General features: G+C 41.4%; 2 protein-coding genes across 3 annotated transcripts; one reads left to right on the top strand and one right to left on the bottom strand.

Moving 5' to 3' along the window:
- Positions 1-1,956: 1,956 nt before the first annotated feature.
- On the bottom strand, positions 1,957-24,307 carry cfap44 (cilia and flagella associated protein 44). Of its 2 annotated transcripts, none has more exons than XM_026174476.2 (34): positions 24,054-24,307; positions 22,839-22,992; positions 22,065-22,227; positions 21,428-21,530; positions 21,138-21,354; positions 20,827-20,941; positions 20,217-20,381; positions 19,410-19,568; positions 19,275-19,322; positions 18,942-19,041; positions 18,529-18,623; positions 18,239-18,448; positions 17,844-17,954; positions 17,600-17,752; positions 16,864-17,073; positions 14,407-14,549; positions 14,018-14,297; positions 13,692-13,741; positions 11,914-12,076; positions 11,604-11,734; positions 11,060-11,271; positions 10,839-10,983; positions 10,580-10,733; positions 10,184-10,425; positions 9,795-10,047; positions 9,502-9,705; positions 8,595-8,790; positions 8,394-8,522; positions 8,061-8,191; positions 7,823-7,939; positions 6,905-7,106; positions 6,507-6,667; positions 6,240-6,374; positions 1,957-5,955 (listed from the first exon to the last, which is right to left on the bottom strand). In XM_026174476.2, the coding sequence occupies exons 1-34, from the start codon at positions 24,118-24,120 to the stop codon at positions 5,734-5,736; spliced, it is 5,340 nt and encodes a 1,779-aa protein (XP_026030261.1). In that variant the 5' UTR covers positions 24,121-24,307; the 3' UTR covers positions 1,957-5,733. The 2 variants fall into 2 exon arrangements, with proteins under 2 accessions (XP_026030261.1, XP_026030262.1); XM_026174477.2 differs by having other exon boundaries at positions 8,394-8,519.
- On the top strand, positions 3,577-6,183 carry LOC113026060 (tripartite motif-containing protein 16-like). Its single transcript, XM_026174478.2, has 2 exons — positions 3,577-5,405; positions 5,745-6,183. The coding sequence occupies exon 1, from the start codon at positions 3,577-3,579 to the stop codon at positions 5,266-5,268; it is 1,692 nt and encodes a 563-aa protein (XP_026030263.1). The 3' UTR covers positions 5,269-5,405; positions 5,745-6,183.
- Positions 24,308-24,426: the final 119 nt, after the last annotated feature.

The following is a 24,426-nucleotide window of genomic DNA, read 5'->3' as shown; positions in this document are numbered from 1 at the left end:
ATCATGGTTTAGGGGAAGGATACAAAAAGCTATCTCAGAGATTTCAGCTGTCAGTTTCCACTTTGAGGAACATAGTGAGGAAATGGAAGAACACAGGCACAGTTCTAGTTAAGGCCGGAAGTGACAGGTCAAGAAAAATCTTAGATAAGCAGAGGCGAAGGATGGTGAGAACAGTCATAGTCAACCCACAGACCAGCTCCGAAGACCTGCAACATCATCTTGCTGCAGATGGCGTCACTGTGCATCATTCAACTATTCAGCGCACTTTTCACAAGGAGATGCTGTATGGGAGAGTAATGCAGAAGAAGCCTTTTCCACGCACATGCCACAAGCAGAGTTGCTTGAGGTATGATTAAGCACATTTGGACAAGCCAGCTTCATTTTGGAATAAGGTGCTGTGGACTGATGAAACTAAAATTGAGTTATTTGGACATAACAAGAGGCGGTATGCATGGCGGAAACAGAACACAGCATTCCAAGAGCTAGCCACAGTAAAATATGGTGGCGGTTCCATCATGTTGTGGGGTTTGTGTGACAAGTGCAGGTACTGGGAATCTTGTTAAAGTTGAGGGACACATGGATTCCAGTCAGTATCAGCAGATTCTTGAGAACAATGTTCAAGAATCAGAGACAAAGTTGAAGTTGCACCGGGGCTGGATATTTCAACAAGACAACCACCCAAAACACTGCTCAAAATCTACTAAGACATTCATGCAGAGGATCAAGTACAACGTTCTGGAATGGCCATCTCAGTCCCCAGAGCTGAATATTATTGAAAATCTTAGGTGTTACTTAAAGCGTGTCACGGCCCAGCGGCACGAGGGAACAGAGATGGACACAGGTGCAGAAACCAACCCGGAAGCGAGACGGTAAGAGAACAAAGGATTTATTTTCACCCACAGGCAAACACAAGCAAAAACAAAACGACGCCACCACACTAGTGGCGCGTAGGATAATCTAAGATAACTAAGGGTGACCTAGACACCTCTAGGAGACAGCTGAACAGCAGAGGCAGCGGGGAGGTGGAAGCAGGACTATGTAGGGGCCGGGGCACTGGAATGAGAGGAGATCACGGTCAGTGGGATCCAGCAGACAATCAACGATCCTCCACAGTTAAACTGAGTTGCCTTACTTGGTTTCAGGTGGAGGGGACAGGTGGGGCGGAAGGCCCGGAAGCGGTCGAGATGTGGGGAGGCAGGCAAGTGAGTGGTGGGCCGGCAGGCAACGTCGTATCAGCAGCAAGCGGCCCAGGTCCAGGAAAGGAGGGAGACAAGACCTCCACTCCAGGTGCTACCTCTGAGAACAAGTCATCACACAGGTTCTGGACAGAGCAATAATGCTCCACTTGACTAACATGGGGATAGTAGATACTCAGGCGATGAACGGTTGAGTGCGCAGGTCTGATATACTGCCGGAATAATTGCTCACAGGTGGTCAGCCAGGGAGGAGCAACCAAACTCCACCTAAAGGAGGAGCCGCTGTTGGAGACCTGCAGGTACCCACCCAGATCATGACAAAGCGGGCTGTCCATGCTCGGAAACCATCAAACCTGACTGAACTGGACATGTTTTGTAAAAACAAAATGGTCCAAAATACCACAATCCAGACTCTCATTGGAAGCTATAGGAAGTGTTTGGAGGCTGGTATTTCTACTAAATATTGATGTAATTTTTCTGTTGGGGTGCCTAAATTTATGCACCTGCCTAATTTAGTTTAAGTAACTATTGCACACTTTCTGTAAATCCTATAAACTTCATTTCACTTCTCAAATATCATTGTGTTCATCTGCTATATATGATATATTTAAATGAAATTGCTGATCCAAACAACCAATGATTTATGAAGGAAAATCATGAAAATTATCAAGGGTGCCCAAACTTTTGCATACCACTGTAAACAGTTAAATAAAACTAAACTAAAAAATTCTTACTGAAAATGAGGTTGGCGAAACTCACGACACAAAAAAGCAGCAAATTTAATGGAACAACATGTAAACTTGTGCATTTTACTGAACAGAGTATGAACAGAGTATAATGAGCTGATTTATATGCACTAAATAACAGCGTGAGTGTTTCACAGTCCTGGAAGAGGAACACCTTGAACTTTGAACACAACTGCTTAAAGATTTCTATAGTTATGATAGTCACAATCTTTATGATCACCTTACATCCTGGTTGGATTTGCTTCAAGAAAACATCTCAAGACCACCTGACATCTGATTGATTTTGATTCTGACTTCACTTCCACATTTGTTGATTCAGCATCATATTAGTGAGGGATGCTTGGGCCTAAAAAAAAAATCACCTAGTACCCAGTTGAATGAAATAGATTCAACAGCCTGCTGGAAACATTCCTCAGGGATTTTGCTAAGATCATACAGATCTGCTGGCCATATGTTGTTTACACCGAATTCTGACCCTACCCTCCGAATGTTGCAGAAACTGAGACTCTTCAGATCCGGCAGCACTTCACCAATCTTCTATTGTGCAGTTTTGGTGAATCAGTGTGAACTGAAGCCTCACTTTTGTATTTTTAGCTCACAGGAATGGCACCTGGTTTGTTCTTCTGCTGCTTATCGACCTGATAGATTGCCAGTTTCTGAAATACCAGCCTGTCTCGCACCGATAACCACGCCACGGTCAAGGTCACTTTCATCACATTCTTGATGCATGCTTAATCATCCAGGTCAGTAAACCCCAAAAAGTTGATTCTGTTCATTTGGACGTTGCATTTTCAGTGGGAGAGCTGAAACGTTTATCCACCTGAAAACGCTACGTCCAGATGAACAGAATCAACTTTTTGGGGTTTCATCACATTCCTCGTTCTGATGCTGTTTGAACTTCAGCAGGCTGTCTTGATCATATCTACCTATCTAAATGCATCAAGTTGCTGCAATATGAATGGCTGATTAGACATTTGCACTAACAAGCAGCAGACCAAGTGTACCAAGTGACTGATTTTTTTTAAATCATTTTTACTTCTATTATTACAAACATAAGCTTTAAAAAAATAAAATAAAATAAAGAATGTGTTAAGAGCACCAGAGCACTTTCCCATAAACTGCTTCATTGATTACAAGAGGAAAAAACACGATACCCATATTACATATCAAACATGATTTACATTACACTGAATTGGTACATCATCATGTTTAGTATTTCATGAATCAATTTAGGCCACAAACTGTTCAATGAAAACAGATCTACAGACCCATGGATCAACACTACAGCCAAACCAGTGATGATTGGTTTCACTGGTTTGGTTCTGCTTTGTTTTGTCTGCAGGCATTTTTATATCACACTTACTCTTTTCTATTTCTAACACTCAGGACATAAAAACACACCCTGTTTCGTGAAACCACTCCTCTTCCTGGAATTATCTGAACCATAAAATACCCTCCCCCTTCTTCCTGTTTGCCCTTTGATCAACATAACTTCCTGTTTTCTGATCCTTCCAAATATATGCCAGAGTGCAGACAACTGACAAGATAGCAAAGCAAGAAAAAGGAACTGAGTTTTGGTTTGGATCGGGTGGCAGGAAGTGAAACTCTCACACACGCACTCTCTCTGAGGTAAAATGGCGCAGCAAGGAATTCAGCTCGACCAGGACAAACTCTGCTGTTCGATCTGTTTGGATCTACTGAAAGATCCTGTGACTATTCCCTGCGGACACAACTACTGCATGAACTGCATCAAATGCTGCTGGGATAGAGGTGATCTGAGGGAGATCCCCTGCTGCCCTCAGTGCAGACAGGCCTTCATACCAAGACCTGCTCTGGTGAAAAACACCATGTTGGCAGAATTAGTGGAGGAGCTGAAGAAAAGCGGACTCCAAGCTCCTCCTGCTGATCACTGCGATGCTGGATCTGAAGATGTGGCCTGTGATTTTTGCATTGGGGAAAAAATGAAAGCTGTCAAGTCGTGTCTGCAGTGTCTGGTCTTTTACTGTGAGCAGCACCTCCAGCCTCACTATGAATCTACTGCCTTCAAAAAACACAAGCTGGTGGACCCCTCCCAGATGAGGATTATCTGCCCTCGCCACAATGAGGTGATGAAGATATTCTGCCGCACTGATCAACAGTGCATTTGTTATCTGTGCTCCATGGATGAGCATAAAGGTCACTGCACTGTCTCCGCTGAAGCAGAAAGGAAAGAGAGGCAGAAAGCACTCGGGGCAAGTCATGAAAAACTCCAGCAGAGACTCCAGGAGAGAGAGGAAGCCAAGAGAGTGTTTCAGCAGGAGGTGGAGGCCATTAATCACTCTGCTGATAAAGCTGTGAGGTGCAGTGAGACGATTTTCACTGAACTGATTAAAACAATTGAGAAAAGAAGATCTGATGTGACCCAGCAGATCAGACTTCAGCAAAAAACTGAGGTCAGTCGGGTTAAAGAGCTTCAGGAGAAGCTGCAGCAGGAGATCTCTGAGCTGAGGAGGAGAAACACTGAGCTGGAGCAGCTTTTCCATACGGAGGACCACACACAGTTTCTCTGCACTTACACCTCACTGTCACACATCAGCGAATGGACAGATTCACCGAGCATCAACATCCGTCCTCTGCGCTACTTTAAGGATGTGACAGCAGCTGTGGCAAAAGCCAGGGATAAAATGCAGGAAATGTTTAGTGATGTTTATACCAACATCTCACAGACAGTGAGTGAAGTGGATGTTTTACTGCCACAACCAGATCCCAAAACAAGAGCTACATTCTTACAGTATTCCTGTCAGCTCACACTGGATCAGAGCACGGCAAACTCATTATTGATATTGTCCGAAGGGAACAGGAAAGTAACAGGAATGCCCACTTTGCTAGCGGCAGTGCAACTGGCAGTGGATTTATATGCCAACAAACCAGAATCACATGCTTTCACTAACAGGTTTCAGGTGCTGAGCAGAGAGACTCTGACTGGACGTTGTTACTGGGAGGTGGAGTGGAGCGGCGGAGGGGTTACAGTGGCAGTCACATACCGGGATATCAGCAGGAAGCAGCAAGAAGAAAGTGAATTCGGACACAATGACAAATCCTGGGCTTTGCAATGTGTTGACCAAAGATGCTTTTTCAAACATAACAAAAGAAAGACTCCCATTTCAGTCTGCCGGCCGTCCAGAGTAGGAGTGTACCTGGATCACAGAGCAGGCATTCTGTCCTTCTACAGAGTCTCTGGCACCATGACTCTCCTCCACAGAGTCCAGACCACATTCACTCAGCCCCTCTGTGCCGGACTCGGACTAGATATGGGATCCACTGCTAAGCTGTCTGACCTCAAATAGACTGGAGTTATTTAACAGCTGGTGCGAGTGGATAGAAGCTACACTAATCATGATGATGTTTGTTATGCTTCTATGATCATTTCTTTGACTAATTACAGTAATTTGTAGGAAGTTTCGATGCATGCTCAAACATGCAGGTAAGGAAGTCCCAAAAAGTTGATTCTATTCATCTGGTTGTGGTGTTGTAATTTGTGGGGTCAAAATACAGAAATACTACATATTTCATAACTTCATTTATGTTTCTAATCATATCTCATTAAATAAGTGTCCCTGTACTGGGTGCTTATTCGTTTAATGTTTCTTTAGGTGTGTTAATAGCAGAAGAGCAGAAGAGAAAAGGTGATGAGGGTCACTGAAAAGCAACACTCCATGATTATTAAGCCTTATTGGTGTGCAAAGTGTTCATGATATAAATGGGTACATGTATATTTCGTACTCTGTTCAGCTGCGCTATGTGGACATTCTTTATTTTCCAGTGTTGATGCTGCCTATGGGGGTGCGCAAGGGGGAAAGTGGTGGCAGTCTGGTCTGATCAGGGGGCAACATGTGACCCCCTTTGCACGACAGGAGGTGGATCTCTCTCCTGAGGGCTTCAGCTTGCTGAGACTGCTTTATCACCAAGTCTTGGAGATTCTGGATAGCCTCCTGGTCTGTGTGTCTCCTGTAGTCCTGGAACTGTTGTCTGCCCTGGATACATTCACACATATATAGATTATAGAGTATATGGGCAAAGTAACACATGATAGCAACAAATATTTTGTATATTTTGTATAAGTCTCTGGATCTGAATGAGAAAAGCAGAATTGCATAATTATAGCGGGATTCACTTTTTATCCGGAACAAAAATGAAATATTAACATATTAAAAGTATTTATGTTAAACGACACTATTAAAATAAACTGCATTATTTGTTTATATATGTGTGTGTGACACCGTGGATCCCAGGCTCATCAGCCTTGCACATTGTTTACCATTTTCTTTTGGCTGGTGCTGAGTTTAAGCTGTAGCTCCTTCTTCTGTTCATTCAGACTCGTTGCACTGCGGAGATGCTCTGTATTACACGTGGTCACCTCCATCACAGCTTGACGTGCCTCTTCTACCTTAGCCTGAACACACACACCCCCCAAGTAGAAGATTTAAAAAAAATGTAACCCGAAGTGGTTTTAAAATGTTCATTTTGCAAATGATCAAAACAGCACAGATGTAGACATCTCGCACACACACACAGATAAGCATACATCCCACTGTCTGATCTCCTTGGCGTATGCGGCTTCTTTGAGGAGTTTTTCCTGCTTCAGCTCCTCCAGCCTCCTGTTCCCCGATAGCATCTGCAAAGCTTCCAAATCCACAAGCCTCCCAAACTTTGTTCTCATCAACTCGTTGCATTGCTGGTCCAATGCTGCACCAAGATACAAGCAGGCACCCAACAGCACTGATTAACAAACACATGATCAAATCTACGCATGAAGAAAGTCACAGGAATATTTTCTTGAAGCCATGTGGCAAATCCTGCAACACAAATCTGGATTTGTTTTCATCTGCATGTGTGTTTTCTTTTAAAGCTAATGTCTACATGTGACCTGTGAACTTCTCGTATATCTTTACACTTCAGCTCTTCCATGTCAGAGACTCTTACTCTGGATCGTGGCAGCCATGTTTCTGCGGTCGTGGATGAGCTTGGTGTGCTGCTGGCGAGCTTGACGGTGCAGATCTTTCTGATGAAGCTTTTCCCCCTGCAGCTGCTGGATGCGCCCCTTCAGCCTGTCCAGCTCACTCTTGTCCAGCACCAACGCCTCATTCAGATCTGACGGCACTGAGCCATTAACAACATACTCAATCTGGAAGACGCAGGGTGAAAGTGGAAGGAAGGAGAAAACAAAAAGAAAAAGTTCAAGAACTTCTGTAATATAGACTAAACTGCACTGTAACCATTTCTTTTAAATAAAACATCACAAAGTATTGCATGGAAGTCTATTATGGTCAATATTCATAATAAAAATCTGTAAAATCCATGAAAATGTTTTGTTTTAATCCTGTTTGGCTTTGGATCAATAAAGATCAATAAAATCACGCATGCAAAAGAGTGTTCTTCTACTTCGTTTCTTCATTTGAATTTTTGTTTTATTCACTTTATTTAAAGACTTAAACATCTCTACGAGGACAAAAAAAAAACATGTACACAGAATGTTTTTTTAATGGCTATTAAAATTTGTGGATATTGTGTGATCGCCACGGTCCAAATGCCTATTCTGAGAAAAACCTTTTATTTCCTGCAATATTCTTTTAAAATTTATAATTTCTAAAGTGTATTTTTAATTAACATACATTTAATTTTTTAATTTTAAAAAAAAAGGCAGGATTTGTATAGATTTTGTAAAAGCTTGGATATTTGGTGAAATGGACTAATCAATTGTTTTTGTACAGACTGAGCTGGTTGTACTTTCTCACTATAAGTATTTTTGACAGCAGGCAGACAATCATCTGTTATGTGTTGTTATGACTTGCTTGAAGCAGTTTTGTCACCAGAGAATATCCAGCATGACATCCCATTTACCTGGTGCAATCTCAGAGGAACCACAACATCCAGTTCACTGATTTTCTGCAGTTTCTCCCTGTTGATTAAATCCAAGTCGTCTTCCAGTGCAGCCCGGCTGCTCTTCACCGATTTCTCCTGCAGAGCAGATCAAATCCACGCAAAAACACAAGCACAATAACATGAGTGCAAAACACACGAGTGATAACAAGAGCAAGGTACAGAAAGCACAACAGTGATGAAAACCGATGAGTTTGACCTTTTTTGCGAGGCTGTCGCTCTCCTTCTTCAGAGCTTCAGCGCTCTTTTTCTCCTCTGTTAACAGTTCCTCCAGGTCCAGTCGACGTTCACGCAGCTGCAGTGTGTTCTCAAACAGCTCAGGTTCACAGCCTGAGACACACAAACACAGACTTATGCTTAAAGTCAAATTAAAGAGACCTGTTTTCAGGCTGAAAAATGAAATGACCTGAAATCTGTCTTTAATGGTGCATTTCAAAGTACTGAAACGTTTCTGTGCTCCTGCTGGAACAACAGAAAAGTTTTCACTGTTAAAAAATTAAAGGAGATGAATGTTTTTCACCACTTTACTGACCTTCAGGGCAAATACTGTCATTCACAGCAGCTCCTCCTTCTTCACTGTCATAATCATCATCCCAGTCATCGTCTTCTTCAGAGTCTCCATCACTGTCTCCATCACTGTCTCCATCACTGTCCTCTTCTTCTACAAACACACACTGTGATCATAAAGTACTGATGCACACATCGTTACACACACTGTGTTACTTTCCCTCACCTTCATTTCCCGTCTGCTCCTTCTTCTTCACACGTTTGATCTTCTTCTTGAAGACTTTGGTCAGAAACTCTTCATACTTATTGTTTTCCCCGAGCGAAGCCTGGAAGGCAGCGGTCAGAGCCTTCTCCCTCTCCTGCAGCTTGGCTATGTCTCTCCTCTTCATCTCCAGCTGTTCATTGCACTCTCCCAGCTTTGACTGTGAGTGATCAGAGGAAGGAAGTGTGAGGACTACAATAACTGCAGGTCCAGTGTTGTGCTTACACAGTTTTTTGGCAAATAATGATTTCCAGGCCACCAGTGTTTGGCAGCAAACACTACACAGTTATTGTAGTTATGTGTGGAAAAAATGAATTGTAAATTTGAGTCACATATCTGATAAAATCTTCATGCTTCAGGTCTGTTTTCAAGTCTTTTTTTTTATCAATTTAAAGTAAGTCAGTGTTATTTTAAAGCACATTTAGCAGCAGAACAAATAAAATAAGGAATGTCACTGTAAAATAGCAATGTATGAAGCCACCAGAAGCATCAAGAGTACAACAACTACTGATGAATGCAAGTGACAAGCTTTTTAAAAGCTGACAATTGTGCCGACCCTAAACAAACAAACCACTTGCTTCCACGTCTTCCTGTTATGACAGTCACCTGCATGCCCTCTGACACTAAAAACCTCCTCTTTCTCTTTCTCCATCTTTAACATCTACCTTTCAATAAGCCCAACATCTCTCCTCTGCTCGTCACCAAATGAGCCACTCTGTTTTATCCCTAAACTGTCCATTCAAAATAACGATGCATGTGGATGCGCATAGGTGAGCTAAAACATAAGAACGCTGCTATATCCTTTTAAGCAGATTACTATAGCGTATTATTAAATAAAAACACCAACTCCAGGCTAATTCAATCCACCTACTGTGATGCTGTTCTCCTCCATAATGCAGGTGTTGAGCTTCTCATGTAAGCCTCCCTCTCTCCTCTGAAATTGTTTGAGGAGCAGCATCTCCTGAAAGAGCGTCACCAGGCGGAGGTCAGCCAGCTTCAGCCGCCAGTCCAGATGCAGCTTCTGTCGACACAGCAGCAGCAGCTCCGCGTCAAACTGACAAACCGCAGTCTCCATCTGAGGATAAAATCCATCCCCACATCAGTTATTATCCAGAAGACATTCCAACTAGTTATTCAGTTAAAAATCAAATTAATGACAATGACCTCCTCCAGCAGAGTGTTCTGCTCATGCAGCAGTCTGATCTCCTCCTCCTTCTGAAGCTCCTCCTCCAGCTCGCTCAGTTCAGATCCTTCGTCCACTGGTGTCTCCTCTTCTTCTCTGGTTACAGATGAAACAGACAATCTGGGAGTTTCTTCTACATCTCTCCTCTGCTCTTCTTCCTTTTTATCCTCCTCCATTTCTTTCTCCAGCTGCTCCAACAAACTCGCTGCTCCCTCCTGCTCCAAATCCCTAAACCTTTTTAAAAACAAAACATAAAAAATCTACAGTTTTTGTTTTCTAATGTTTTTCATGTCATTGTAGCAACAATGTCAAGCAAACCAACTGAAACCATTTAAAGTTTTGGTTTTCAGAGAACAGCCATCCTCTGTACCTCTGCTCCCTCAGTGACCGGTATCGCTCCAAGGTGGAGTGGCTGTACCACAGCTTCTCCTCTGGCACTTCCTCTGTTAATATGTTGGGTAGGATGGGTGGAGGCCGGCGGAGATGAACCGCCAGGCGCTGCTGGACCTTCTGCAGCCGCTGAGCCTGAGCACGCAACCAAGACACCAGACGAAGTTTGGAGTCCCGCAATGCCACGATCCGTCTGTTCAGCTCACTCTGCTTTTCATGCATCTAGTGATGATGGAGTGAGTCATTAGATTATCCAGATAATTTAATAATGACATTTAAGGACCATAATTATATGCCTGCACGTAGGTGTGAAATAGATAGCACAAAGTATATTTAAAGCAGATGTGAACATCTGGGTATTAGTGTGAGTTTGTACATTTTCCTCCAAGGAAATCAGTTCTTCTCTCTTCATCTCAGCGTTCACCCTCCGGTGTTTCACCCCGATGTAGTCCCCGATGTTCTCTTTGGCTTCACGGATGGCTTCCACGTCCTTCGGATCTTCATAGTCCTCACTTGGTTTCTCTGCGTAACTGAGACACCAAAAATCCAAATACATTTTTGAACCAGCATCATAGTAATCATTTAAGCTCCAGCTACTCCTTAGTGGGTTAACCTGACACTGCAGAGTCACTCACATTTGTGCCCATTCCTGCTTCTTCTTTTCTATTTTGGCTCGAGCTTGCTCAGCTTTCTCTGCAGCCTTTCGAAGTCTCTCTTCCTGACGATCTCCCAGCTTGATCTTGGCTGTACGAATCACTGGGTGGCATAACACCTCCTCCTCTGAATGCACATAGGTGACAATGCAGGTCAAGATATATCTTTGATGTGTAAAACAAAGACACAATCACTTTCTTACCGTCAATTTTGGTGCTGCCTTTTGCAGTCTCTGCTCTGACTTTCCTACAATCTAGTGCAGCATCTCTGTGTCCAACAGGCTCTCTGGTTGTGCTCCGATGCCTGACCTGAGCTGAAAGCTCGGCAGGCTCCGGTAAATGGTAAGTGGAGACTCTGTGGCTGGTCTGGATGGCAACCACAGTGACCATTTTTCCACCAAGAGAGTCCCTGAACCTGACATCAAGCATAGGTGTTTGTCATTTGGCTACATACACTATTCTAAAGATGCACGCTCATATTTCACTTGGCCAAAGTTTCAAGTAATGTAGTCTGTGCAGGTCAGTGGTCAAGTCAGGAACACAGCTTTGTCCCACCAGCTGTTCAAGCTTTCTGTTTGAGGGGCAGGCAGTCAGAATCAGAACAAAGCTGGCTGAAAGGGACGCTAACCTTAGAAGGAGAGGAGCTAACACTTTGTTTCACACCAAAAAGGCTCTTTTTAAGACAAATTACTATTTTTTTGATTTGTGAATAATATAAATAGTTGTAGAATAAAAACTTGCATGTACCAGTCCTGTAGTTTTTTGAGTGCTATGCTGCAGCGCTCCTGCTCCCAGGCTAGCTGCTTCCTGACCTCCATCACGCGCTGGGCCTTCAGCCTCTCTGCCTGTTTGTAACATCGCTGGTCCAGCTGCAGCTCCTACAGACACACAACAACACATACATCTAACAACAATCTACTGTGTCTATCCCTTAATAAAACATTCCAGATCAGATTATTTTTCACATCTCATTGAATCTCAGTTTCAGTGGCAACGCAGCTGAATTTCCCAACTCAGGGATAGTGCACACATACACATCCCAGATTTGCATTTGTACCTCAGGTTTCAGGCGAATGTGCTCCGACAGATTCTGGTTGTCATTCAGCACTTTCTTAAATTTCTTCTGGAGTTCACTCAGGTTCTTCTGCTTTTCAGAAACCTTTAGCTCAGCCTCCTTTTGCAGTTGGTCATTTTGCAGCTTTTGCTTAGCCATCTCTAAGCTGGAACAAGGAGACATTAGAAAGTTAGAAGAGAGAAAACTTGATACTTTTCATGAGCCACAGCAAAGTTTCATTGTGAAGAGTCAAGCTTTCAACACCCCCACTTTGGCAGTTTATAACATGATGTCACGAACTATGAATCCGAGGAACCCTGCACGCTCATATTCTGCCTACTTGTCAACCCTGTAAAGTATGTGTAACTCTGATGTCCAAAATAAACATAATGCATTAATAAGACTTAAAAGTAGTGACTGAGACCATTAACTCATCAGGAAAATGTTTACTTAGGTCACAGATGTGTTGGTTGTAAGGTTATTTTCGTTCTATGTCTTTGTGAAACAGGAGTGTCCTTCTACTGGCCATTAGAAATAATGCAGGATTAAGGTATCTTCATGTTTCAGATCGGGTGAGCTATGTCCATCATATACAGGTGAAGCTGAATTTGAATATCATGCAAAGTTCATTTATTTCACTGATTCAACTTAAAAGGTCAAACTAATATATGATATAGACTCATTACATGAAAAGCAAGATATTTGAAACCTTTATTTTTTATAATTGCTTCAATAGCGGCCTTCAGCTCTTCTGCATTGTTCGGTCTCGTGTCACTCATCTTTCTCTTGGCAATGCCCCATAAATTCTCTATGGGGTTCAGGTCAGGTGAGTTTGCTGGCCACTCAAGCACAGTAATCCCATGGTCATTGAAGCAGGTTTTGGGTACTTTTGGTAGTGTTGGCAGGTCCCAAGTCCAGTTGGAAAACAAAGTCAGCATTTCCATAAAGCTTGTCTGCGGAAGGAAGCATGGAGTGCTCCAAAATGTCCTGGTAGATGGCTGCGTTGACTCTGGACTTAATAAAGCATAGTAGACCAACACCAGCATGACATGGCTCCCCAAATCAACACAGACTGTGGAAACTTCACACTGGACTTCAAGCATCTTAGATTGTGTGCCTCTCCATTCTTCCTCCAGACTCTGGGAACTTGGTTTCCAAATGAGATGCAACATTTGCTCTCACTAGAAAAGAGGATCTTCGACCACTGAGCAACAGACCAGTTCTTTTTTTCATTTAGCCCTTTTTCTTCCACACCTTTCCCTTCCACATAACTTTCTATTAATGTGCTTTGATACAGCACTTTGGGAGCATTCAACTTCTTCTGCAATTACCTTTTGAGGCTTTCCCTCCTTATGGAGGCTGACAATGATGGTTTTATGCACAACTGTCAGGTCAGCAGTCTTCCCCATGATTGTGATTCCTACTGAACCAGACTGAGAGAGCATGTAAAGGCTCAGGAACCTCATGCAGGTGTTTTGGAATAATTAGCTTATTACAGTGTGACACTTTGAGCCTAAAATATTGAACCTTTTCACAATATTCTAATTTTCTGAGATTTTGAATTTGGGGTAAGCTGTAAGTCATGAGTCTATATCATATATTAGTTTTACCTTTTGAGTTGAATTACTGAAATAAATGAACTTTTGCACGATATTCAAGTTTTTGAGTTTCACCTGTATATACAGTTTATGAGAGTCCCAAAAAGAGAAAATGGTAGATATACAGAGGAAGAAATTATTAATTGATACAAAATTATAACTAAACTTGCTATTTATTCTCACCTGTAGGCTGCTGGATCTTCAATATCCTCAGTCTCATTCCCAAGAGTTATCTAAATCATGCAAAAAAGATGATATTGATACAACCTCACACATATAAAACAATTTTATTAAACATTTCTTTAATTTATTTTTTTTGGGGGGGGGGGGTCTGTCTTCTACTGAACTGTTTTACTTGGGAACACGTGACCACGAGTTCAGCATTTAGGCCTATAAAGTGCCCCTTTAAACTTAAACTTATGAACTAGCTCAATTTTAGTCCCTTACAAACTCAAGCTGATTATTATATAACTGGTTTAAAGACAATGCGCCATCAAAATGTGACCGACCTTGGGTGAAGGAATCTTGGCTCTCTTTCTCTGTAGGCTTTGCTGCATCTCCTCTGGAGGAAGCAGACTGAAGGAGAAGATGTTCCCGTCATCTCCCGCTGTCAGCACAAACAGGTCGTCGTGGCTACAGCGGATGTGTCGCAGGTGTCCATACTGGTTGTCGTGGACGCTGAGAGTCCAGTATGCCTGCATGGAGGTGAGGCTGTGATCACCAGGCTGCAGGGGATAAATCCTGATGGAGCCCGAGTTCATGCCGCAGAGAAGCAGCTGTCTGTTGGAGCTGCAAAGCACCAGGAATTGCACTTCAATCACCACCCTTTTCATTCAAAACATGTAAAGTGTAAACAGCTGCACAAAAGTTTAGAAAAGCTCGTCTGTCCTCAGGCTACCTGAAGGTGATGGAACAGATGGGGTCATCCTCTGCGTTATGTACAGGCAGAAAGCTGAATGGTTCATCCTGCCGCTGCTCAGGATCCTCGTCTTGATTCTCAGAGAACTTACAGTGATATAAGAAGCCTGAGTCAAAGCCTCCCTACAGGGTTCAGAGAGACAGAAAACAGTTAGTCGTGAAGAAAAAAAAATCACACTTCAGGATATTTACCTATATCTCATCAACTTCCAGAGCTAAACAGATATCATTAACTCCTTGTTGATGAATGTGACTGTAATGTGTGGCCATTGCATTCAATTACACTAAAGCAGACCTTCCCGAAGTGTGGGGCCCGCCATTGCAGGGGGGGGGGGGGGGGGGCGATATGAAAAGGGAAACAAAAAAAACAAAAAAAACAAGGCTTGGACGCTGCTAGTACTGGGCGCCCACACAAACGCAAAGCGGGAGATGAAGCATTGCTGAATACACTGTTCCAAAAAATAGTAATGTCAAAGTATCTTACTGTGTATTTTACAGTTTGTATTGTCTTTCTAGAATATCATTAAATTTACATAAGTAGACTGTGATTTTACATGTCAAAGGTAAAATAACATAACATCACTGTAAATATAGTAAAACACAATTTACTTGTTTTGTAAATATATTTTCTTGTACATATGCATATTTAGATTGTAAAAATACATTCACAAATGTATCATGATTTCACAAATATCTGTCTGTTATTTGAAAGATTGAACTGTTGAATTCAAATGTAATGCTATGGAAAAGTATATAACATGATTCCTATAAGCTTGTGTTACATCACATAAGTATTATTATCATTGCTATTTAGGGCGATTGTGGCTCAAAAGTTGGCAGTTCACTTTGTGATCAGAAGGTTGCCGGTTCGAGCACCGGCTCGGACACTCTCGGTATTGTGTCCATGGTCAAGACTCTTCACCTACTGGTGATGACCAGAGGGGCCGATGGTGCGATATGGCAGCCTCGCCTCTGTCAGTCTGTCCCAGGGCATGCACTCCATTATTATTTAAACCAACTGTTAACTGTATATTTCTGTACATTTACGTATTATGATTCATATTGCCACATTCATTGACCTTGTTTATAGGTAATTTCATTGTTTGATCACGTTAAAATCCCATGTAAAATTAGCGCAACAAACTCTATTTTCATTACTGAAAATAACCGTATTTTTATGGGACAGTTATTTTCTGTTATTTTACGGTCGTATTTTGGCGCCCCAGCTGCCGGAATATTACCGTTCTTTTAAGATGTTTTTTTAACAGTATATGTTTCCAAACCAACTTCATTCTAAGCCAAAGACTAGAAAATATGGTGAAACAAATCTTCCCTTTGGTTTCACCTGCACAAATGCCAAGGTAGGTCTCCCCTGCATAATTGATTTTCCCTTCGTCAGCACAGCTGAGCTCTCCAAATCACGGACAAACAGTATCCTACAGTTGTTTATGTTTTTAAACCCATTTTGCACAGAGAGGCATTTTTTGAAAAATGTATTGATAGCAATGTTGAATATTATTACACAAGAAAAAAACAACTACATGTAAAATAATTACACCGTGACGCCTCTGCCTTTGTAAATGGAGGGACAGTAACTGCGTGTAAATGTAAGCGTGTAAAACCTGCAGATAGTCAGATTAACAGTATTTTGTCTCTATCTGCCATTCTGCAATTCATCTCATGTAAACAATAACGTGGCGCACAGCGTGACGTGAAAAAGGCACATACCTTTGACGTTGCGTGACGAACTCTGTATTCCTCGTCCGCACGTAAACGCAAAAAATGAGTTTTAAAAAATCTCCGTTTTCTGTGATTCCAAACGCCGTTTATGTGTGGACGAAACAGCTGAGTTTTCAAAAATACCCGTGTAGGTGCAGATATAACGTAAAAGAGTTAGTAGTTTATTTTCTTACTACCTGTCATTTATTGCAGATTACTTGTATTTGCTTAATTGCTTACTAAATGTTTGATGTGTGAAATAAACCGCAATGGAGCAAAATACGGGTGTGTGTGGTTGGAGGATGTGTTTGTGCGTGCGTGTGCGTGCGTGCGTGCGTGTGGAAGGGGGGGGGATGTGAATTGTAAAACAAAGGGGGGCCCAGCAAAAAAAGTTTGGGAACCTCTGCACTAAAGACTCTCAGAGTGTACAATATATTTGAAAGTGGAGATGAGTTTTCTAGTCTTCTTGTTTTTGGACTATATCTGATATTGCACAATGGTTTGTTTTTTGAACAGATTTGATAGCTATCAAAAAAGATTTGGTACCTCACCCTTTTTAACTGTGAATTTTACATGTTTTTACTCACTGACAGCAAATGCAGGTTGTACTCTAGTTTATTTTCTACTTTTGTGGGTGAAGGAACTTGGTATCATATTCCTGTATGACTCTAAGAAACAGACATATTATGGGTGTGTGTGTTTGTGTTTGTATGCATACCATGGAGAGCCAGAAGTGTCCAGGCTGTGAATAGAAGCCACAGCAGAGAGGACTTGGTGGATCAGGGATATAGATAGGAGGTAATTCTTCCTTCTCCTCTTTTTCTTCTTCTTGCTCTACATCCAGCTTCTTTGTATCTTTTAACCGTTCTTCTTTCGCTTTCTTCTTCTCCTCCTTTATAGCTTTATTTCTTGCAAAATCCTCCTCTCTCTGAAACACAGAATTTAAAATGCAAAACATCTGATCTGAAATGACGTTTCCATTCATATTCAAGCAGCAGTTCTTTTAAACAGAGTAAAAAGGCAGGAAATAAAGAAACACCGAGTACAAAAACACAGTTAATGGAGCCATAAAAGTTAAGAACAGCGATAATTCAAAAAGGCCGCACAATTAACCTTAGCCACAGTACTGGTAGATAAAGTTAGTGGTTACACATCCAAGTAGTAAAACTTACATACTTAAGATTTTATAGCTGGTTAACCTGCTCACGGTTACTGTGAACCTGCAAGCCTCTTCACAAACCACTTCTGTCACAGCTCAGCTATTGCTGACTTGGAGCATCTGGACTTTAAGTTGCCTAAAGACGTTTCACCTCTCACCACCCAGCACAGAGCTGTACTGCCAAAATATGAACACTCGCAGAAGTGAAGGTTGATCTTTCTTTACCTTAGCGGTGCTGACGAAAATGAATTTATTTATTCAAACAGACTAAAGTCAAGAAAGACCACTTTCAGACCTTGATTCGAGACTTGATGCTTTTAAACTTGAAGGATCTTCTGGGCAGCTCTGACAGATGAAAGGTGTTGGTTGGTTTCTGAGTTGCCAGATCAGGACTGTGCACCTCAACCACATGACCGCTCTGACACAGGATGACCAGATTGTTATCGTTCTGTATAAAAACGTACAAAAAACAACGTTATGCAAATCTATCACAGAGACCCTTCACATTCACAGCAGCAATGATTAAACACTGAGCTTACGTGAGAATGCGGTGACCACTCCAGCGCCTTTACCAGCCCAGGGACGTGGATAAAACCGATGGGGTTGTAGTTCTCTCCAACAGTGAAGAAGAACACAGTGCAGTCAGCACTCTGAGGAGAAAGATCAGAATAAGAAGAGATATCAGAAAGATACAACAAACACCAAAACTAACCTTAGACTGATAAAGTGTCTACAGAAACTTTACAAACTTCACCTCTAGCTAGCTTAGCTCTAGCTGAACTTTTAATGGGTGGAAATTCCTTCTTGCCAAAGCCAATAAATGCTGACAAAACCTAGCTTTGTGTAGCAGATGAATTTAGCCTATCTGAAGAAGCCTTGTTACTGGTACTCCATATTATATGCTTCCACAGTAGTAAACTAGAAAACCGCTTACCCCAGTGGCCAGGATCTCTCCATTTCGTTCATATGCCACAGCTGTAACAGCAGCATCATGTGGTTTGAAGGGCTGTCTAAGGCGCAGCTCGGCATCTCCTTCGGGGCTCTGTCCTGTGATAGTTTGCAGCCTCTGAGGGTTGTACAGCTCCAGCAAGCGAACTACTCCATTCTCAAAGCCGGTCACCAGTAAACCTCCACTCTGGCTCACCTTAAAGCCAACACCGGAGCCATTGTTGAGCCTTTTGAGTCACACTGGAAGAAGAATTCTGTTTTCACTGACACACTCACCTTAGCTGGAGCCCAGCAGAGAGCAGTTCCTCCCTGATTAAAGCGTCTGGTGGTCAGTTCTCGTTTTGCCAGGAAATCAAAAACTTTGACAGAGCCTGGATGACATGGATAAAATAGCAGCTCTTACAGAGTTTGAATGTGTTTTCACATATATAGTATATTTATATAAACTATATATCTATAGTATTAGCTCTTGAGAACAGGCATGTGTGAGTTTGGTGATTTTTCTAATATCTACTGACATGAAAGTGGTTCCAAATCTGGGCCCAATAGCTTTGGGGTGCGGCGACAGTTTAAGTGTAACAGCATTTTTCTTTGAAATGCATAGAACTGCTAGTGGTTGACTGGCCACTAGCACTGAATCAATGGAAAAGGAGAGCATGGTACAGGTATGTAAGCACACATGGACTCACAGTCCAGAGTGGTTGTTGCCATCAGGTGGGATTTCTTTGATACGTCCAGGCCTTGAATCATCCCACCATGGAACGAAAACAGGCACTCTGGATCAGGACTCTGCACACAAAAGACTTTATTACACAGGCCGGAACCTGCGCACTGTATTATGACACACAATGGTTTAACGAAGTTCCTATGAAGAACGGAGAATATAACATTTTGGTCTTTATCAGTTACAATCCATCCATTTAGAAATGCCTGCACTGTTACTTGTTCATTCAAATCCCCAATAAACAAATTGCTGCATTTACATAGCTTCTCCATAGAAACAAAAGATGCAGGAAACTTACTGTGTTGGTGAATGAAAGGTCCAGTTTCCAGATGGCTCCATTAGAATCCTACAAGTTCACACAGGAGAGTGATCAGGACCGAGGTGAGTGTGGATCATGTGTTATGGTTTCCAAGTGCAAAGCTTTTTTTCTGACCTGGGCAAACCAAACGAAGGAGTGAGGCAGGGAGCTCCTCCTCACCACAGAAGAGAGGCACACATTGCGTCCGACCACCAGCTCATTATTGGGCTCCATCTCAAATCTAATGCCGTCACTGTTACTGTCAGCTGTGTTGATCCTCTCAAAGTCCCAAACCTGATGGGAAAATTTTACTTTTGCTATTCACACATTGATACAATTTTACAACTAGAAAGAAAAAAAGAATGGTATTGATAAAAATGGTCATGGTGAAAATATTACAGAAAATTGGTTGTACTGTAAGCACCAAGATTATCTTAAAAGAGAATGTCAGCATTTTTTTTTAAATAACTGCTTGACATGATCTCAATAAATCCATCTGCTCAAATCCACGCTCAACACAAATTCCAGTTTCTTTAAGAGAAAGAGAAAGTGCCTCTATATTTCTACTCTAGCCCTTAATTAAAAAATGTATGCTTGTCCAATAAAGTACTAATAATTAAAAATAATGTATTTTAATCCACTAGGGCAATAGTCCCCAACATAGTTTCCGAAAGAATAATCATTTCTTCCTTCTTCAGAAAAAGTTCATTGTTAATTTTAGCTGTACAAAATTGACTTGCTGTGGCAGTAGCCTCCATCAGGATCAAGCATGTTTGGCATGTGGTGGAACAAGCTGAAGGACAAGAAGTATCTGCTGGCAGTTACTACTGTTCACACCCAGGGGACACATGGCCATGCTCTGACAGGTCAAATGTTTTTGTTTTTGGCAAAATAAGGGGACTCTATGGTTTAATGCTGTGATTGGTGTAGCAAGGATCTTACCCTGACAACACCATCAGAGCCAATCGTCATCAGCTGTCCATCTTCTAGGGAAAACGGCTGGACCGTCCCTGCATGACAGGTCCGGCCATCATTACGGCAAATCTCCACCTTGATGGTGTTCCCATCCCACAGCAGCAAATTGCCCCAATCTGTTCCTGACAACACCTAAAAGGAGAAGATGAGGTGAAATATTAATTCTCTTGTACAGAGCCAATCTCGCAAAAGTTCATCTTCATTTTTTTGCTCCAATGTCCCTTGCGAGGCTCCATACTCTTGACTAAAACATGAAGTGGTATGTAAATACTTCTTTCTGAGTGTCACCGACCTCTCAAAGGACTTTAGACTAAAAGCTACATTTAACCATACTTTCACACAGAGCTTTATTTCATGCACTTGTATAATTCAATCTACCTCTTATCTACAGTTAATAACAAATCACCTATTCACTTTAATTTACACATGTAATCAATACTATAGTTGTAAAAAAGCAAAATTCTTGCTTTTTATCTGGAGACTTCACTACATGATGTGTGGCCAGTTTCAATTTAAATGGATTAATGGGAAGTTAAGAGGTTCTCTTGGAGGTAGCCTCTGGCTCTCGAGTACAGACCTTTCCATCAGGAAGTTCCACGTAGCCCTCGATATCAGTTGGTACAGTTTTCCCAAAATGTCCTATAAGTCCTTGTAATTTAGGACCTGTGAATGTGTTTGCCATTTTCCAAAACCTAAGAGAGAGAGAAAGAAAACAAAAACATTCGACATTGCAAAAGGGTAAAAACCTCAACTCTGCAGTCAGAAATGACTGCAGTTATTTTTTGTTATTCTGACCCCAGAGTTTACCACAATATCCTCTGCATAAAACAAGAAACTAACTCAAAGTTGTTTTTGCAACATTTTCAGAGGACTATACTCTGACTTTACTTGATGTGCCCAAATCCAGACGTTGTGAGGATTCCTGGGTTATATGGGGAAAAGCTGACTCGATAGACCTCCTGTGAAATGGCCTTGCAGCTCAGTATCACCTCCTCCTGCCTCCAGTCCCACAGTGTCAGCGTGTAGTCAGGTGCACTCCCCACACTGGCCAGTATGCTTCCGTTGTGGTTAAACTCCACAAAACTGTACTCCCGCTCAGTACCACCTACAGACATGCAGGTTAAATCAAGAGCATCAAATAACATTAAGATAATAACTGTAAAATGAATCCGATGTACCTCTGAGGATGCGGTAAGGTCCCAATGAAGGATATCCATAGACTATGATGTTGGGCTGTTTTCCCTTCTCTGCTACAACAAAGTACTCCTTGCCAGGGTGGGCCTTTAACCACACACACACACACACACACACACACACACACATGTCTGAGAAAATGCAGTCATCAAGTGATTAATTATGCAACTGGACCAAATGCATTTTATAATAAGGGATTGTAAATCTTCTTGTAAATACTGCATTAAAACAATTGAGGTATTAATTGTGTGTACCTCAATCATTTCTGCTTGAAAACTGTAGGTGCATAAATGTACACTTCTGCAGGAAATCTTTGGAGTGCCTACGATATAACCCACATAAGCAGCCGACCAGGTTGCTGGCATTTATCCTGGAGTTTTACATTTGATGCTAGCCGCACTGTTAAATTATAAAACTACAGCAGAACTTCTTTGCAAGCTCCTCTGACTACAGCAGAAAAGCGATAGAATTTGGGGTTACGGTGTAGTTGTGCCGTAGATTTCCCGCTAATGCTTAAATCCCCAGTAGCATTATTTAACTCCTCAACGTGCCTGCTGTCCGTCACAGAGATTGCAGATTCCGTGGGACAGTTCCCTTGCATGATGAGTAATTTCCCCTTACCGTGATTGCTCCAATTCCCCCTCCACTGCAGGAGCGCAAGTATCTCTGCTCCTTGGTGTTCACATCGAGCAGGACGAGCATGTTCCCCGCTATAAAAATCAGAGTTCTGTCATCCAGCAGCTTCAGGTTTGCCCTGCGTCCACAGTCATAGCCAAAGGAGTGACTGATTGCATCATTAATTAAGGATATCAAAGTTAAAATTCACATCAGTGTTATAGAAAAATGTTTTTTAGCAAAAGTCCCATGAAAATGACAACTGCTTTTTTATAATAATGTATAAATATACTAATATCTCTGGCCCCCATACTGTTTATACATACTATTAATTTAGAAGCATTAGTATTAGCAGAGAAATATATGACACATACCATAAGATAATGGCACTATAATGCTACTGTATTAAACAATATTACTGCTTAGTCTACACTACATATTACTTACAATATACACAACGCATGTTTAAATGTACAGTATATTATACTGAGCATTCATACTTACACATACACTTATATAATACAAGCTAAACATATAATGGCTGCAAACATTAGCACGATATAGAGTTAGGTAGTGTTTATAACATATTTAAATAAAATCGTGAGGTGTTTACATTACAATATAAAGTGCCTTGAGGCGACTGTTGTTGTGATTTGCTGCTGTATAAATAAAACTTAATTGAATTGAATACATAAAAGCTGAAGTTAAAAACTACTCAAAATAAACTATGTGCACTATTCTTATAATGGAAGGTGTAAAAAAATTTTCAGCAAAGGATACGAGAGATGCAGGAGGTTCTCTGGGATTTCAGAATCGGGTGTGATGTACGGTCTGGAGTGAAGCTCTTCATATTTGTAGTACATGTCTGCAGGGAGTTGCTTTTTTGATTGGCTCCCAGCCTCCTGCTGCATTGCTGGGTGCTTGGTATCACATTCTGCCAGGAAGGAAAGATGTGAAAACAGTTTTTAGTCACTGGTGACTTGTACCATTTAATTAACTTTATTTTTCCAGCATTTTAGCACTCATAACTTAGGAACTACAAGGGATAGCCACATGATTTTTTTTTAGTGCTTAATCACATTTATGTATCAATTTTACACCCACTCCAAGTGTAACAATCTACAGCCAAGACCTTTCCTCCAGGACACTGTCTTCACAACTTATTTTCTAATTCAACCTAGGACCTTCTTGCTTTAAAGTGATAGTGCTACCACCTCACAACGCAAACTTTACACTAAAGGTAAAACACCGATATCGGGTATTGTAAAATGGTTTTAGTGAAACGGGGTTTTACGTGGTGCATGACATAAAATGATCAGCAAACTACAATAACAACGAAGTATCTAAAACTGATTGGCTTTAACTTGGTACATTCATGAGAATACATGCTTTATTTACCCCAAAGTTTGGGCTACATTAGCCAAAACTACTTAACACAACCTAGAACAAAGCTTAAATAGGTAGAATGAGGAAATTGCTATGTACTATAACGATGGTTAAATGTTATTTTACAGTGACATGTTGGTTATCTCTGCACACGGTTGTTATTTCTTTAAGATACATGTTTGGTTGTGCTGCAGGAAATAGGGAGTTAATGTGTGCAGGAAGGGGAGGGGGGGCCCTTGTTGTTGTGTGACGGTGCGGGGCTGAAGTGAAGTGTTGTACGAGGGCCCGTTTGCCTGTGTTACCGAATAAACGGACAAACTGAGATCCAACCGTCTGGTTCTTGTGAACGTTACAGTACAATAAAATTCAAAATCAAAATAAATGTCTCAATAAAGTAAAAAGAGAAAATTAGAACAAAAATACAACATTTTAAGTTTAAAATGTAAATATGTAAATTTAAAATATGAAATAAATTAATAATTAATAATAATGGGTTTTCATTCATTAAAAGTTGAAATAAAGCGGGTTAATAAAGTAAATTAAAATAGCTGACATTAAAAAAACAATTATTAATTAAACTTGGGGGAAAATAGCATTAAGCTGCCTGACCTTCATGTGAAGATGTCCGTGTGCTTTCAGTCTGTTCACTAACAAAAGCTCCGTTTTCTCCCAACATTTCCTGTTTGTTACCTGCTCTGTGAAACACACACAGGCAGTCTATTATTCAAAGGTATTTATAGCTTGAAATGAAGGAAGTTAAACTTTAGAATATGATAATACACAATGCCACCAGATGGATTTAAAGTCCTATCTTCTGGATATGGCTCCGTAAAGTCTGTTGCTACGTTGCCGGGCAACGGGAAACATGTGAGTTGCAAAGCCTTGTGGGTTATGTAGTTCTCAACCGTTGTCTTGCGTTTGGAGCGTAATGGGTCGTAATTTTAAAGAAAATGACATAATTTTTACAAACATGATTAACTTT

The sequence above is a fragment of the Astatotilapia calliptera genome, chromosome 7 (assembly GCF_964374335.1).
Source record: "Astatotilapia calliptera chromosome 7, fAstCal68.1, whole genome shotgun sequence".
Lineage (NCBI taxonomy): Eukaryota > Metazoa > Chordata > Actinopteri > Cichliformes > Cichlidae > Astatotilapia > Astatotilapia calliptera.
This window is presented reverse-complemented; position numbering and strand designations above follow the sequence as displayed.